Genomic DNA, 15,062 nt, shown 5'->3' on the forward strand with positions numbered 1-15,062 from the left:
CGAGGTTAGAGACTTGTCTACTCAGGGCCACCCGGCCGGCCTCCAGGCTTTTCCCAAAGAAAGGCTCCATGGAACACAGCTATGTCTGCGTGTTTACGCATCACACACAGCGCTTTCACACTACCATGGCGGTCACGGGCAGCATAGGCCACAGGGCCGGCCAAGCTGAAACGTTTACCAGCTGGCCTTGATGGGAAGCATTTGCTGACCCTGGGCTCAAGTCGTGCAGGAGAGCACAGCTGTGTGAGTGCAGGACTAGGCCCATGTTCTGCCCCGTCCACCCTCTGCTCCTGGCTTAGGCTACCTGCAGACACAACACCTATACATCCCTGGACACCTGGATCCCCTCTCTGGGGGAGGGGCCGCAGAGCAACCCCCAGAGACGTGGGCAGGAGATCCCCACACAACCCCCAGCCACTGGCATTCCCCAGGCCCAGTGGGTGTGTGGTCACCCAGGGAAGGGAGAGTCCAGGGCTACAGCGCCTGTCACGGCTAGGACCCCTCCTGCCCTCCAGACGTCTCTCCACTCACAACCAATCAACAGGTGGGTGTGAGCAAGGACTCAGGGGTTCTTTCCCCACTAGATTTAGGCAAACCCTTTCATCCTTTTTGAAATATCTATGGTTGAGCAAATTGAACACCAGCTTTGCCTGGAGATTCCCATTTCCATTAGGCCCTCTGTCTCTGGGATGGGGGACCCCCAGGGAGTTGCCTGGAGCCTCTGCCCTGGGGACTCATCTCTCCCACGTGTGGGCAGGAGCAGAATTAACCACAGGGGCCAAATGGAGCCCAGCCAGGCGCTCAGAGACATCAGCACCTTTGGGGGCATATCCTGCCCACGGCCTGGGGTAGCTGGGCAGCACAGAGAGTGCCAGGGGGCCGGGCTGGGGGCTGGAAGGCCTGCCCTAACTCACTGGCAGGGTCCCCTGAAACAGTGCGCACAGTAGGCTCGCAATCAGCCATGGCTGTGCCACAGCCTGATTCCTCTAGAACCACATCCTTCTCCCCTCTAAATAGGCCAGTCACTCCCTGTGGTCAACACTGAATATCCTGTCGTGGGCTTGCCTGGCTGGGCACGCTGTGGAGTCGAACCCAGGCCAGACTCAGTGGACGGTCTGCTCACTCACCCACTCACTCATTCGTTCACTCACTCGCCCACTCATTCAGCCATGCATTCGTCCTCTCACTCGCTCACTCATGTCACGATGGTCAGGTCCTCCCTGCTCTAGCTCTACTGCCAGCAAGACAGACAAAGACCACCTCTCACGGTGCTGACGGTCTGTGCAGTGGGAGAAGGGCTGATCCGTAGCCCTTGCTAATCTCTGTGGCGTAAACCACTCTCTGGAGCCACTCTGAGGCTGCCGAGGTGAAGTTTCTGACCACGGGGCTGAGAAGGGAGGTGGGCGCTTGGCTCTCGTGAACAAGCCCCAGTGTGACAGGAGTGACCGTCCTCCTGTCCACAGCCTGCACTGTCACCCCAGGGTCCTTCCGGGGACAGGGGCCCAGCCTTTCCGCAGGGGCAATGGCAGGGGACAGGGTGACCTTGGGGAATGGTCAGTAGCTCAGGCTGGCTGGAGGATAGGTGGGGGTTGCCAGTGCAGTGGGTCCTAAAGGCCAGGATTCTGTGCCACCAAGCTTGGCTGGATGGGGTTCTGGTGGAACTCCCAGGCTGGGGTGGCTGGGAGCAGGGGGTGACTTGGGATTTTTGCATGGAGGGTGGCAGGGCTGGGGTCTGCACCGGCTCCAGACCCCATGACTGAGCTCAAGAAGTGAAGCAGAAACAACAGTAACACTGCCCTGCTCCCTGCAGGACAGGGGCTGGGGGCATCCAGGGAAGAGCCTAGGGCTTGGACGTGGTAAGGGGACCCCCCTGCCACTTGATGACCCATGCCGCCCCAGGCTGAGCACTACGCGTGGGACCCATTCCACAGAGAAGGATGCTGAGGGCGGGGAGCTGAGGTCACTTCCAGGGTCACCTGGCTGCCACATAGAGGGCTGGGAGCTCCCTCCAGAGCTTCGGTCACCAGCCAGGACTCCGGTGCCTGGCACTGAACCCGCCCTCCATGTACTACGTCCCCCCCAGGGACAGCAGCTTGCACTTGTCGGCACCCACTGTAGGTGAAGGGTGGCCCTGCCCAGGTCTGCATGCCAGTAGAAACCAAGGAGGTCCTGCCAGGCAAGGGGCAGGGCTGGGTCTTGTCCACCTGTGGGTCCTCAGCAGGGTCAGCCCTGGGCCTGGTCCACAGGGGGCTCAGCCAGTGTTTGTTGAGTGAAAACACAACCTATAGGTCCTACTGGCTGTGATGTTCTAGAACCTTCCGTGGTTCTGTCGGCAGTGAGCACAGAGGACCTTCCTCATAACAGGCATGGCCTCTGGGCTCATCTGCCAGGAAGGCTCCTGCCCCCTGGAGGCGGGGGGAGCCATCAGAGTCCCTGCCTCACCTCGACACCCAGCAAGTGCAGGGCGGGGATCGGGGCTGAGAGATGGGGAAGCACTCAGTGCTCAGAGGCCAGAACAAATCGCCCTCTTAATAGACTTTTCCACTGGAGCGGAGCTCCTTGATTTCGATTTATCCCTGGCTGGAAAACAAGCACATTCAAAAATTATGCCACATCGTAACACAGCGAGGTCAGCTGTTCAGGGCCAGTCGCCAAGGACAAGGGCGGCCGAGCCTGCCATGGGGTGAGCACTCGGGGTCCCCGGCTCCTACGTCCTCCCTGCTTACCTCCTCCGAGGTCCTGGGCCTCCAGGTGGACCAAGTCAGGGTCAGCGTCCACCCCAGACACAGCCCTGGAAAAGAACGGCAAAGGTTGGCTTTGGAAACGAAGCCCCCAAGCCCTTCCTCCCGGGCCTGTCTGCTGCCAGAACCCCTGGGAGCCTCGTGGCCTCCCGGGTCTGAGGCTCGGAGGGCACGGCCCTCCCCCAGAGCCCAGCTGCTCCTGGGACGCCGATGGAGCCCCCACCTCTGCCTTACTGGGCATTCTTCCATTTACAGTGGTTTAGAGAAGACTTGTGCATCCGTGTCTGTACACGTGTGTATGCATGTGCGTGTGCACACGTGTGTTAGTGATCGAAATGATCTTAGGAGGCAGGAGAGGCCTGGGAATATCACCCTAGTTTCGGGGCTTCCCTGATAGCTCAGTTGGTAAAGAATCTTCCTGCAATGCAGGAGTCCCCGGTTTGATTCCTGGGTCGGGAAGATCCGCTGGAGAAGGGATAGGATACCCACTCCAGTATTCTTGGGCTTCCCTGGTGGCTCAGCTGGTAAAGAATCCGCCTGCAATGCGGGAGACCTGGGTTCAATCCCTGGGTTGGGAAGATGCCCTGGAGAAGGGAAAGGCGACCCACTCCAGTATTCTGGCCTGGAGAATTCCAAGGCCTATACAGTCCATGGGGTTGCAAAGAGTCAGACACGGCTGGACCAGGGGTTCAGGCAGCACAGCGGGGACCGTGGCTGGTGACAACGAGGGCTCAACGAGAGTGCTCAACGAGGGCTGAGAACGGGAGGAAGACGTGTCACAGGGCCTGGGCTACGTCCTCCATGGTGGACAAGGCCAGTGCCGACCCCTGCCCGCCCCGCACGGGCACCCAGGGGGTGAGGTGCAGGTCTTCCACCTGAAAGGACACTTCGGGGTGATGTGCTGCTGTTCAGTGTTTCCCAGACTTTACTGGTTCCCCGTGTCAACCGGACGGTCACCTTCTGCCTGTCCACCCCCTTTAGAACCTTCTGTCTACTTCAGCCATCTCTTAGGCGAGAACACCCAGGAGGTCGTGGGTGTGATGAGCTGACTGCATCTGTTATAATGTGCATTCCAGACGATATGACCATTCCAAAGGCGTCCCCCGGCTGACCCTCTCACGGACACCGACCTGGTTGGTGCAGCACATTTACTTTGCCGAAGGGCAGGCTGAGAATCTGACGCAGAGTCTCACTGCATCAGAGTGTCATAGCGGTGCCACTCAGCACTGTGGACAGGCACCCCCACGGCCCCTCCAGGCCAATGAGACGTCCCCGCAGAGCACTCAGCTCCCACTGCTGGCAGCCCCTGGCCTCAAGCTGGCCCCTCAGTTCTCAACCCAATGCCCAGCAGGCTTGGCGCCGGGGTCCCTGTGCACTCCGTCTCCTCCGGGACCAGGTGGTCCCCGCTGGACATGCGAAATCCACAGATGCTCTGGGTGGTGGGAAGTGCAGTCAGAGTGTTTCAATGTGGGAGCCAGCATCAATCACGCCGACCCTCCGGACAGTCTCGAGTGCAAGGCGAAGTGTTGATTTAGGCTTGCTGAACAGGCCATCTGTAAGCTCCTTGGAAGGAGGTCTCCTGCCTGACATTTTCCTCTCTTTTCTGAATAAAGTTAGACATTGTTCCCTACCAGGAGCGCTGACAGGTCCTCGGCTCAGCAGAGGAAGTTTAGTTTGACCATCCGTCATCTGTGAATGGGGTATGACACCCGGCCTGTGGCTTGCTCACTCATTCACTCACTCATTCACTTTCTCATGCACTCATTCATTTATCTCACTTTTCATTCATCCATTCATTCCCTCTCTCATTCCCTCTCTCTCCCCACCGGAGTCTCTCCCCTGCCACTTCCCAGCGGGCCCACACACCAGGCCCAGCAACAGGCTGGGAGCACGATGAGCCTGAGGTCCCTGCCCCTAGAAACCCTCAACCGTGGGTCTTGAAAGACCACGTGAACCTCTGCACTTACACAGCTCAGATGGAGCCTGGCTCCCTGTGGGAAGGGACAAGCGTTGCCCCCTAGACCTTCTAGTTTGTCATGGTCCCCAAAGCTGGTGTCTGGGGAAGGCCCTCGGTCTGCTGTTTGGAAACAGCAGTTGCTTGAGAAGACCTGTGGCTGAGCAAGCTGTTGGAAAAGTCCATAGCTCTGGGAGCCTGGGGAGTTGACAGTTACTAAGGAAAGCTCTGATGCAAACAATTCCGCTGAACCCTCAAGATGCCCACCACCCGCCTCCAGGGCTGCAGTGGTCACCCCTTCACCTCCCCTCAGGATAGAGGCCCTGCCTCTTGCCGCCCACCTGGCAGGCACTGGAGCTCACGGAAGAGGAAGGCTGAGGCTTTATGGGTGGACCCAGGCTGGAGTGCCAAGGCCAACTTGGAAATGCCTGGGGAATGCAGGAGAGCAGACTGCTTGGCAGAGTGGCCAGTGGCATGGCCACCGGCCACAAGCAGAAGCAGCCATGGCCTGGGGCTGCTGCTTCCGGGCGGTGTGACTGAGGACACGTGCCCTGGCCTCTCTCCACTTTGCCCTGTGTAACATGAAGGGGAGACAGTCGGGGCTGTTGTGTGGATTTCATAAGATGATGCGCTTGGACCCATGGTCGGTGCCTGGTGGATGGTCAGTGTTCACAACGTGGCTGCTGCTGGGAGGCCCTCACGATTCTGTCCCAGTGCCATTTAGAGACTAGCAGGGAGGTGATGAGCCAGAGTCATCACAGTCCCAAAACACAGTAGGTCTCCCAGTCCCTGGCCATGGCCCCAGGAGGTCAGTCTAATGAGCTCACTTGCTTAAGAGTCTCAAAACATGAAGGTCTTAGAACATGGGGCTTTGGCAATTCCTGCTGTCAGGTCAAAGACAGAAACCTGGGGAAGAAATCATTTGATTTGCCAGAGATAACAACGTGTCCGAATGAGCACAAACTCTGCTTTCAGTGTCTGTGGGCCGCTTCTCTCGGTGATCCCAGAGGTCTCCCTGGGACTGGACGCATCAGGGGAGCTGCCAGCTCTGCTAATCTCCCAGGCCACCAGCTCAGGGACCGCCCCTCCCTGACCCCTCCCACCTCCTAGCCCCTCACCTCCTCCTGATCCCTCCCAGCTTCTGATCCCTCCCTCCTCCTGGCCTCTCCCCCTCCTCATGACCCCTCCCTCCTCCGGACCCCTCCCACCTACTAGCCCCTCCCCTCTCCTAACCCCTCCTACCTCCTAGCCCCTCCCCTCCTCCTGACCCCTCCCCTCCTGACCCCTCCCCTCCTCCCAGCTTTTCCCCACCTCCTGACCCCTCCCCACTTCCTTGAGCCCGTGTTGACAGGAATGACAAGGCCTGACACTGGTGCCCTAGTTTCTGAGGAAGACCCGAGTTCTCGCGAGGGCAGCCATGTGGTGGAAGGCGCACCGACAGGCCATTGCTCCAGGGGAGAGACCAAGGCTTCCCTTCTGCGGCCTGTGGCCCTATGTCAGCCAGCTAGTTCCTGGTCCTGATTGGCATGAAGACACTGAAGAGGCAGAGGGGGTGGGCAGGGAGTTGTTTCCACGTGTTTGTCCCGAGGAAACAGGATTGTGGCCTGGCGGGGAGTCCATGTGTTAGTGTGTGGCCCAAATGACATGCGAAGCAGAGAACACGAGTGTATGTGTGCGAACACATCCACACTCAGGAATCACACCTTGGTAGAAAGAGCTTGTCTCTCTGTGCACCTCTAGAGGCCGCGGGAACCCCGTGCTCAGCTCCCCTTCCCTCTGCCCGTGGACCTCGGCCAAGTCTCATCCTCCGTGGGCCTCACTCACTCTCTCATCCAACAGGCATTTCCTGAGCACCGGAGCCCCATTGCTGGGGCAGTGAGACCGGAGAGCTACCTATGCAGACCGATTTTGATCAGCTCCCAAGAGATGACAGAAATGGGGAGGGGGCCGGGGCGCTGGCTGGGGCTGCACAGCCCGGCAGTTAGTCAGGGGCTGAGTTAGGACCAGGCCAGGGGGAGGGAGGGGGCAAGAGAGGAGGGAGGGTGCAGGGGAGGCAGTGGAGGGAGGCAGAGGAGAGGAGGGAGGAGGCAGAGGGGATGAGGGAGGGGGCATGGGAGGAGGGAGGGGGCAGAGAAGAGGAGGGAGGGGGCACGGGAGGAGGGAGGGGCGGTGGGGAGGAGGGAGGGGGCAGGACAGACCTGCCGAGGGGCAGGAGGCCTGCCGAGCGTGGGTACTGTGCCCGGGTCATGGGCATTAGCGCCCCCATCTACTGTCGAGGAAGCGGAGGCCCAGAGAGGGAGACTTACATGTAAACAAACACACATGTGGCCTGGGAACACCGAGCCCCAGCCCTCGGCCTTTCTGACACCGCCCAGCAGAGCAGAGAGGGTGCCCTGGAGGCCCCCCCGGGGTGAGGAGGGCAGGGGTGGGGGCCCCTGGGTCCCGTGGGGCGCGCTCACCAGAACACGTGGTCTTTGGTCGCTCGCTCCTGCAGAAGGGTCCACTTCCTCCCCAGGTCAGACGACACGTAGAGCTTTAGGGCAGAAGGAGCAGAGAGGGAGGTCTGGTTATGACCGAGGAGCGAGCCTCTTCCCAGAGGCCCGTGTGCCCTGGACGTGGAGCACCCCGTGGAGGTGGGTCAGGGGAGTGGGGAGGGCAGGCCCTGCAGACCAGTCTCCAAGAGGCAGAAGGTCTGGTGGGAACTCCACACCCAGCCGTTCTTGACCCCAGGCCACTGGGAGGACCCTAGAGACGGCGGGTGTGGTGTGTGGCAGAGGTCCTGGGAGCAGTGTGTCTGGGTGCAGGCACATGGGAGGGACCTGAACGTCCCTTAAGCTCTCCTAGCGGGTGGGCGCTGGGGAGGAGGGGCAGGAAGGGAGGGCCGGTCAGTGCAGCAACAGCAGCGCCCCCTCTGCAGGCTGGCTGGGGCCTTGACCGCCGCAGTGACCCAGGGCCTGCGCTTAGGGTTCATGTTCTGCAATCACTGACTCCAAAGACCCAATCCTTTCAACTTTGAACTTGAGGTTTCGTGAGTGAAGCCAGGTGGAACAATGAGCTGACGTGGGGCTCGGGGTCCCTGGGGGGAGTGTCGGGCCCACCATTCTCCTGGACAGAGCTGCCCGGGGCGAGGCGGAGACCACAGGAGCCAGCACCCCATGCCCGCCTGGTGCCTCGATCCTGATCCGTCCTGGGTCCACCCACACTGTCAGTCTGGGTGCCTGGACCTCTTTGCCCCCTTGCCAACAGTGGCCCTGAACGCTGCAGATCCCATGACTGCCTGGGAGAGAAAGTTCTGGAAAACGTCCCTTCTGTAATTCCCACAGCCGCAGAAAAGCAGACAAGCTCCTGCACGAGTGCTTCCTCCTTGCCAAGAGCATCTCCAAACCTCCTAACCTCGGGGACTCGTGAGAAAACGCCCCACTTCAGGGTGGCTGTCCCCGCCGTGAACATCCCCAAGAGCCTCCAGAGAGTCACTCTGAATGGTCGTCTGAGGGACACGCTGTGACCTTGGCAACAATCGTGAACACTTGTTCCTTTTTTTTTTTTTTAATTGATTACTTCAGTTATTTTTCAAGTGTCTTGAAGTTTTGGTACATTTAAAAAAATAATTTTATTTATTTATTTTTGGCTGTGATGGGCCTTTGTTGCTGCCTGGGCTTTTATTTAGTTGCGGCGAGCAGGGGCCACTGTCCCGCTGTGACACGGGGGGCTTCTCATTGCCGGGGCTTCTCTTGCTGCAGAGCGCGGGTTCTGGTGTGCAGGGGCTTCAGGAGTTGTGGCATTGAGCTCCGTAGTCTTGGTTCCTGGTCTCTAGAGCACAAGTTCAACAGGTGTGGTGCACAGGCTTAGTCCTCACAGCACGTGGGATCTTTCCCCGACTGGGGATCGAACCTGCATCTCCTGCGTTGGCAAGTGGCTTCTTTACCATGGAGCCACCAGGGAAGCCTGGTCCTTTTTCATAAACAAAACTTGGAGTTGCTCAGCATCTCCTGCATTGGCAAGTGGCTTCTTTACCATGGAGCCACCAGGGAAGCCTGGTCCTTTTTCATAAACAAAACTTGGAGTTGCTCAGCTTCTCTCCTCTGCTCTCACCTGCAGGGAGAGAATGCCCAGTCTGCGAGGTTTTCTTCCCGGAAGAGGCTGAGAGTGTGCGTCTTAGGCGGTCTCCCGCTCAGTGCCGGTCGCCCCCACCAGCTACCCCCCAAGGGCTTCCCAGCCCTGGGCTGCGTAGAACCAGAGGCCCTTTCGCACCTTCCTCAGCAGGCTCCCAATGTATTGAACCCTCGCTCTTTTCTGGGTCCGTCTCTTTCCTCTCTCTTGCCTCTTGGCCTTCACACATGCTGTCCCCTCCACCGGGAACAGCCCTCCTCTCCTCTCCCACCCCCAGGCTGACTCCTCTCCCTGAGGGCAGTCTCCCTTTACCCATCTGCAGATTGAGAGAGCATGGTTCAGATCCTCAGGCAGTCTAAGTGAATGAAAAAGGAGACGGTAGCTGTCAGTTTCCGGCTGCAGGTTATGAAACCCCCAGCTTAATGGATGGTGGGCTTGTTTCCATTGCTGCCGACGCTTCTGTGTTTATGACACCTGCCCGGAACTTTATGAAGCCTTTCCAATTTGCTCTCGTGGGAGGTGATTTCATAGTGCACTACAGTCGCTGCAGAAATAGAATGTTTCTGCTGAGTAAAAGACCAATACCAGTGAATACACAAGAATAAACACGCCAGGGAGGTCCCGGTTACCACAGCTAAAACCCACGTGGCAGCATCCTGGGGACAGGCGGGCTTGCTCTCGACGGATGCTTCAAGAAACAGAGTGGAATGGTAGCACGTGCTGCTCTGACGTAAAGATGAAACCAAGCGGGAGTCGAGGGAGAAATAAAGGAGACGGAGGGGGAGGAGGGCAGAGGGAAGGTGCGTTCGCAGACACGTGTGCCGGGGGTCTCATGCAATTCTCAGAAGCACGGCAATTCCACCCGGCGTTCAGCAGCAGGTTGGACGTGTCGTTGGAACTCAGCATCCTTTTCTCCCTTGCTGTAGGGTACCTGGTCATGCCGCAAAGGCTGCAAAGCTGAAATCCAACGTTGCTTGGACTCCCTCGAAGCTAGACTTCTGGGTCAGACAGACGCACTCGTGCAACGCAGACGCACCCTGGCCTTTTGCCATGGAATCAGTTCCCTGCGGCCTTAGCCATCTATTTATTGAAATACACTTTTGATATTCATGTCAGCTGTACAGCGCAGTAATTTATATATATATATATATAATTTGTTTATAAATAATGTATATAATTTTTATATACATTCCCTTTCCCTTCTCCAGGGGATCTTCCCAATCCAGGGAATCGAACCCAGGTCTCCCGCATTGCAGGCAGATTCATTACCAGCTGAGCCACCAGGGAAGCCCAATGTATATAATAATGTATAGTAAATCATATATATATATGCTTTATATATATGTGTTCTTTGCTTTTCAGATTCTTTTCCTTATGAGTTATTACCACATGCGAGGCTGGCCCCCTGCACTGTGTGGTAGCTTCTTGTTTATTTTATATGTGGTATATTTTATACGTAGTATATTTTGTATGTAGTAATGTGCATATATGTTAGGCTTCCCAGGTGGTACCAGTGGTAGAGAGCCTGCCTGCCAATGCAGGAAGCGTAAGAGGTGTGGGTTTGATCCCTGGGTAAGGAAGATCCCACGGCGATGGGCATGGCAAGCCACTCCAGTATTCTTGCCTGGAGAATTCCACGGACAGAGGAACCTGGTGGGCTACAGTCTATAGGGTCGCAAAGAGTCGGACACGACTGAAGCGACTTTGCACGCACGCATGCAGAGTCTGTGTGCTAATCCCAACCTCCTAATTTACTCTTCCTCCTTCAGTAACCATAAGTTCCTTTTCTATGTCTGTGGGTCTATTTCTGCTTTGTAAATAGATTTATCCGCACCTTTATTTTTAGATTCCACATGTCCGTGCTGTCATATGGTATCTGTCTTTCTCTGTTGGGCTTACTTCGTATGATAATCTCTAGATCCATCCATGTTTTTGCAAATGGCATTATGTCATTCTCTCTTACTGCTGAGTAATATTCCATTGTGCATATGGACCGCCTCTTCTTCATCCACTCCTCTGCTGATGGACAGTCAGGCTGTTTCTATGTCCTGGCTCCTGCAAACTGTGCTGTAGTGAGCACTGGGATGCACGTGTCTTTTCAAATTATGGTGTTCTCTGGATATATGCCGGGGAGTGGGACTGCTGGATCACGTGGTGACTGTTTTGCTGGCCAACAAGGTCATGGGGACGTGGTTCTGGGGGCTGGAGGGCATTTGTGGTGGAGGCAGCCGCAGGACCGATCACTGGCTTTGTGGACGTTCCCAGGCAGTGTAGGCTGCAGCAGTGATGACTTCCAATGCCTGGACCCCAGCATCAGCTGCGTGTTCTTGACCTTGGTGATCCCAGCAGAGCTCCTGGTACCCCGCCTTCCCCTAGTGGTCCAGATCCTCAGGCTTCTGGGAGGATCCTTGGGAATCTGGTCTGAAGCCCCCCTTCCAGAGTCCCAGCAGTTTAGAGAGGACCCAATTGCCCTAAATCCTAAATCCTTTTTCTACTAAAATATCCAGAGTGAGGTCTCTTTCCTGCCTGAGCCCCGTCAGACACAAAGGTCAGAGCAAAAACAAACACATTCAGAGCTATAAGATTCTCACTGCTTACAAAGCTGTTCTCCTGACCACAGAGCCCCCTCATCCCTTCTCAGGAGAGTTCTTGTCTGCCCCACCACCAACCCCTGGAGGATTACTGGGGCTCATTTTCCTTTCTTTTCTTGTGCGAATATCTTTGTTGCTCGGAAGTTCTATTAAAAAGTAAACTTACATCCTGATTCATTCTCTAAGTACCTGTTCAACCCCTCCTCCAGGCAGGCTTCCCTGATTGGCCAAGGTGTCTTTTCTCCTCTACTAAGTTGTCAATCCTAAAGGAAATCAGTCATGAATATTCATTAGAAGGACTGATGTTGAAGCTGAAACTCCAATACTTTGGCCACCTGATACGAAGAGCTGACTCATTGGAAAAGACCCTGATGCTGGGAAAGATTGAAGGTGGGAGGAGAAGGGGACAACAGAGGATGAGATGGTTGGATAGCATCACCATATGAATGAATGGTGAGTTTGAACAAGCTCTGGGAGTTGGTGATGGACAGGGAGGCCTGGTGTGCTGCAGTCCATGGGGTTGCAAAGAGTTGGACACAACTGAACTGAACTGAACTGAAGTTTCTGGAAGGCAGTCTCATGCTCAGACCAATTTCTCACAGTGCTGGAAAGTGAGGAGGTTCTTGACAAGGGGCAGAATAAAACATAAGAGTGGGTCTATTGATGTTTTAGAGGTTAAGTGCCCAGGGCTCTGTCTGCGAGCGCATCTGAGGCTCAAGTGGAAGGAAACAGATTGGTCAGTGTCATACCAGGGGTCCTTAGCAAGCTGACATGGGGGCCAGGCTGTCCAGCTCTGATATCCTTTTGATCCCAGGAGCCTAATGCAATTTGCTGAGCCTTGAAAGAAAAACCACTGCCTTTGGATCTCACCCAGGGAGCCTGTCCAGGATCCAAATAGGGTAGCCTCAGTGACACAGTAAAGGAGGGAACTAGAAATAGGGAGTTAGGGCAGTCTGAGCAGGGGAAGAAGGTCTGTCTGCTAGAGGAGGCGGCAGGCATCTGAGCGGGGAGGGACGGGGAGAAAGCAGAGGAAGGCATTTGATTTTGTAGACATTTGTAAGCCCCATGTGAGCCGGATACTGATGTCCAGCCTGCAGTCCATGTGCCTTTGGCACGTGACTTGCTTTGCCCGTGGGAGGGGATGTGATGTTTTCCAGGTATAAGCAGACACATGAAGGTCCCCGTGCAGCTTCCTCTGCCCCTCTGTCATGAGACTAGCATGTCCACAAGTAACCACTGATTCCTGAACTAGAGACCCCAACCCTGCCCAGGAGCCATGGCTAGCCAGTCCCAGCCAAGCCCGCCAGGACCCCCGCTGACTCAGACCCGGGAATGAGAAAGAATGCTTGCTGCTGGAGCTGTGGAGCTCTGGGGCTGTGTGTTACTCAGCACTAGAGCAGCAGACACCTGCCTTCCACACCAGGTCTGTGGGCATCAAAATCAACGTTGTCCGCCCACGCCATCCGGCTTCTGGGGAGTTAGCGAGATTCCTAAACCCTGAAGCCTAAAAAGCCGAAAGCCCTGCTGTCACTGTTAGTGATGTCCTCAAATTCCTCATTCCCTTTACAACCACAATGAAGCCTGTCTTCTCCCCCTATTCTTTCCTGATAGTCACAAAAAGAACCAAAGAAAATAACTGAGATTTCAGCTCCATTAATTTTTCAGGGCACCGTAAATTAAAGACCAATTGCAATGCAGTGGATTTCTGCAGGAAAATAAGTCCCTGTGATTGTGCTTTAGTCTAATTACATGGAAAGCTAAGTAGCGCTATTAATACCCCAGAGCACATGCTGTCCCAAAGGAGAGCACCCGGAGCAGAGGCAGTCCGCCAGGCCAGGGAATTTCAGGGACATCCCGAACTTCAGGCAGTCAGTGAGGACCAGGTCTTGGCACGAGACTTGCTTTGCCCAGTGGTGTGTGTGATATATTCCAGACCAAAGCAGACACACTAAATTGAGGACCACCAAGGAGGCCAGGTCCTGTAGACAGCCATGGCTCAGGCCAGACAGGAAGCTTCATTTGGAGGTCCCTGACCACGGTGGTCCCTACTGGTAGAAATCCATTCATTCATTCGTTCAACTGCCATCAATGCATCTATATCATCCATCCACCCCATGCATCCATCCTTCCATCCATCCACCATCCATCCTCCCACCCACCTATCCATCCACCTGTCCATCCACCCACCCACCATCCATCCACCCCCATGCATCCATCCTTCCATCCATCCACCATCCATCCTCCCACCCACCTATCCATTCACCCATCCATCCATCCACCCACCACCATCCATCCACCCCCATGCATCCATCCTTCCATCCATCCACCATCCATCCTCCCACCCACCTATCCATTCACCCATCTATCCACCCACCCACCATCCATCCACCCCCATGCATCCATCCTTCCATCCAACCACTTATCCATCCTCCCATCCATCCCTCCACCTACCACCATCCATCCATCCCTATGCACCCATCCTTCCATCCATCCACCTATCCATCCACCTTCCATCTACCCACACACCCACCCATCTAGCCACCCATCCACCCACCGATCCATCCATCCATCCTCCCACCCACCTATCCATTCACCCAACCATCCATCCACCCACCCACCATCCATCCACCCTTATGCATCCATCCTTCCATCCATCCACCCATCCATCCACCTTCCATCTACCCACACACCCAGCCATCTAGCCACCCATCCACCCATCCATCTACCCATCTGCCCACTGATGCATCCACCCATCCACCCATCCATCTATCCACCCATCCATCCACCCATCCACCCACCAATCCATCCCCCTTCCTTCTATTCTTCATTCAATATTTCCAGCCAGGAACTTGAGATAAAATTGTGAAAGAAATGGCCAGGCATAGCCCCACCCTCAAAGAGCTTACCTCAAGTGTGTGTGTAAGGTACAGACAATAATCAAATAATGACACAAATATTTAATCGTGCATTGTGACCCATCCTTGGAAAGAGAGTCAGTCACTGGAATCTGGAAGAGTGTGGAATGGTGAGTCCCAGGCAGGTCTGGGGGCACCCAAGGAAGCTTCTGACCCAGATAGCTTCCATCTGCTCCAGACCCGGGCTCTGCCTTTTCCACCCTTTCCCAACCCTGGGAGCTGGCCTGTGTAGGCAGCATCCACAGGCCCCCTTCTCCCTGGCTTCTGGTGGGATTCAGCTCACAGGAAACTGAGGACAGGAGGAGAGGGATGGGTACCAGGACTCCTGTTCTCCAATTGCCCACACACACAATTTCTCGGGGCTGAGTGACTTTCCCCGGGGCCAGCCTCCTCCTCAGCCCTTTTGCCACGATGGGGCACCAGGCCTCCTATCGGGCAAGGTGGTTGGCTGAAAAGTGAAAGTGAAAGTCTCTCAGTCGTGTCCGACTCTTTGCGACCCCATGGACTATACGGTCCATGGGATTCTCCAGGCCGGAATACTGGAGTGGGTAGCCTATCCCTTCTCCAGGGGATCTTCCTAACTCAGGGATGGAACCAGGGTCTCCTGCATTGTAGGCAGATTCTTTACCAACTGAGCAATCAGGGAAGGCTGAAAAGGTCCCCCTCAAAATATCTGTCAGAATCCCTGGAAGCTGTGAAAGGGACCTGATGGACCGAAAAAGGACTTTGCGGTCAATTCACTGAAGATGCT

General features: G+C 55.9%; 1 protein-coding gene across 3 annotated transcripts in view; it reads right to left on the reverse strand.

The window, feature by feature from the left end:
* Positions 1–15,062, reverse strand: part of SORCS2 (sortilin related VPS10 domain containing receptor 2) — a 497,183-nt gene that overhangs the window by 70,090 nt on the left and 412,031 nt on the right. For all 3 annotated transcript variants that reach the window (XM_086407453.1, XM_086407451.1, XM_086407452.1), the window contains exons 5-6: positions 7,155–7,228; positions 2,727–2,791 (exon numbers count right to left, since the gene is read on the reverse strand). In XM_086407453.1, coding sequence (XP_086263579.1) covers positions 2,727–2,791; positions 7,155–7,228 — 139 coding nt within the window. The remainder of the gene's footprint in view (positions 1–2,726; positions 2,792–7,154; positions 7,229–15,062) is intronic.

Source organism: Bos grunniens, chromosome 6 (genome assembly GCF_055505025.1).
Source record: "Bos grunniens cultivar Pamir isolate PY7600 chromosome 6, Bosgru_T2T1.0, whole genome shotgun sequence".
Lineage (NCBI taxonomy): Eukaryota > Metazoa > Chordata > Mammalia > Artiodactyla > Bovidae > Bos > Bos grunniens.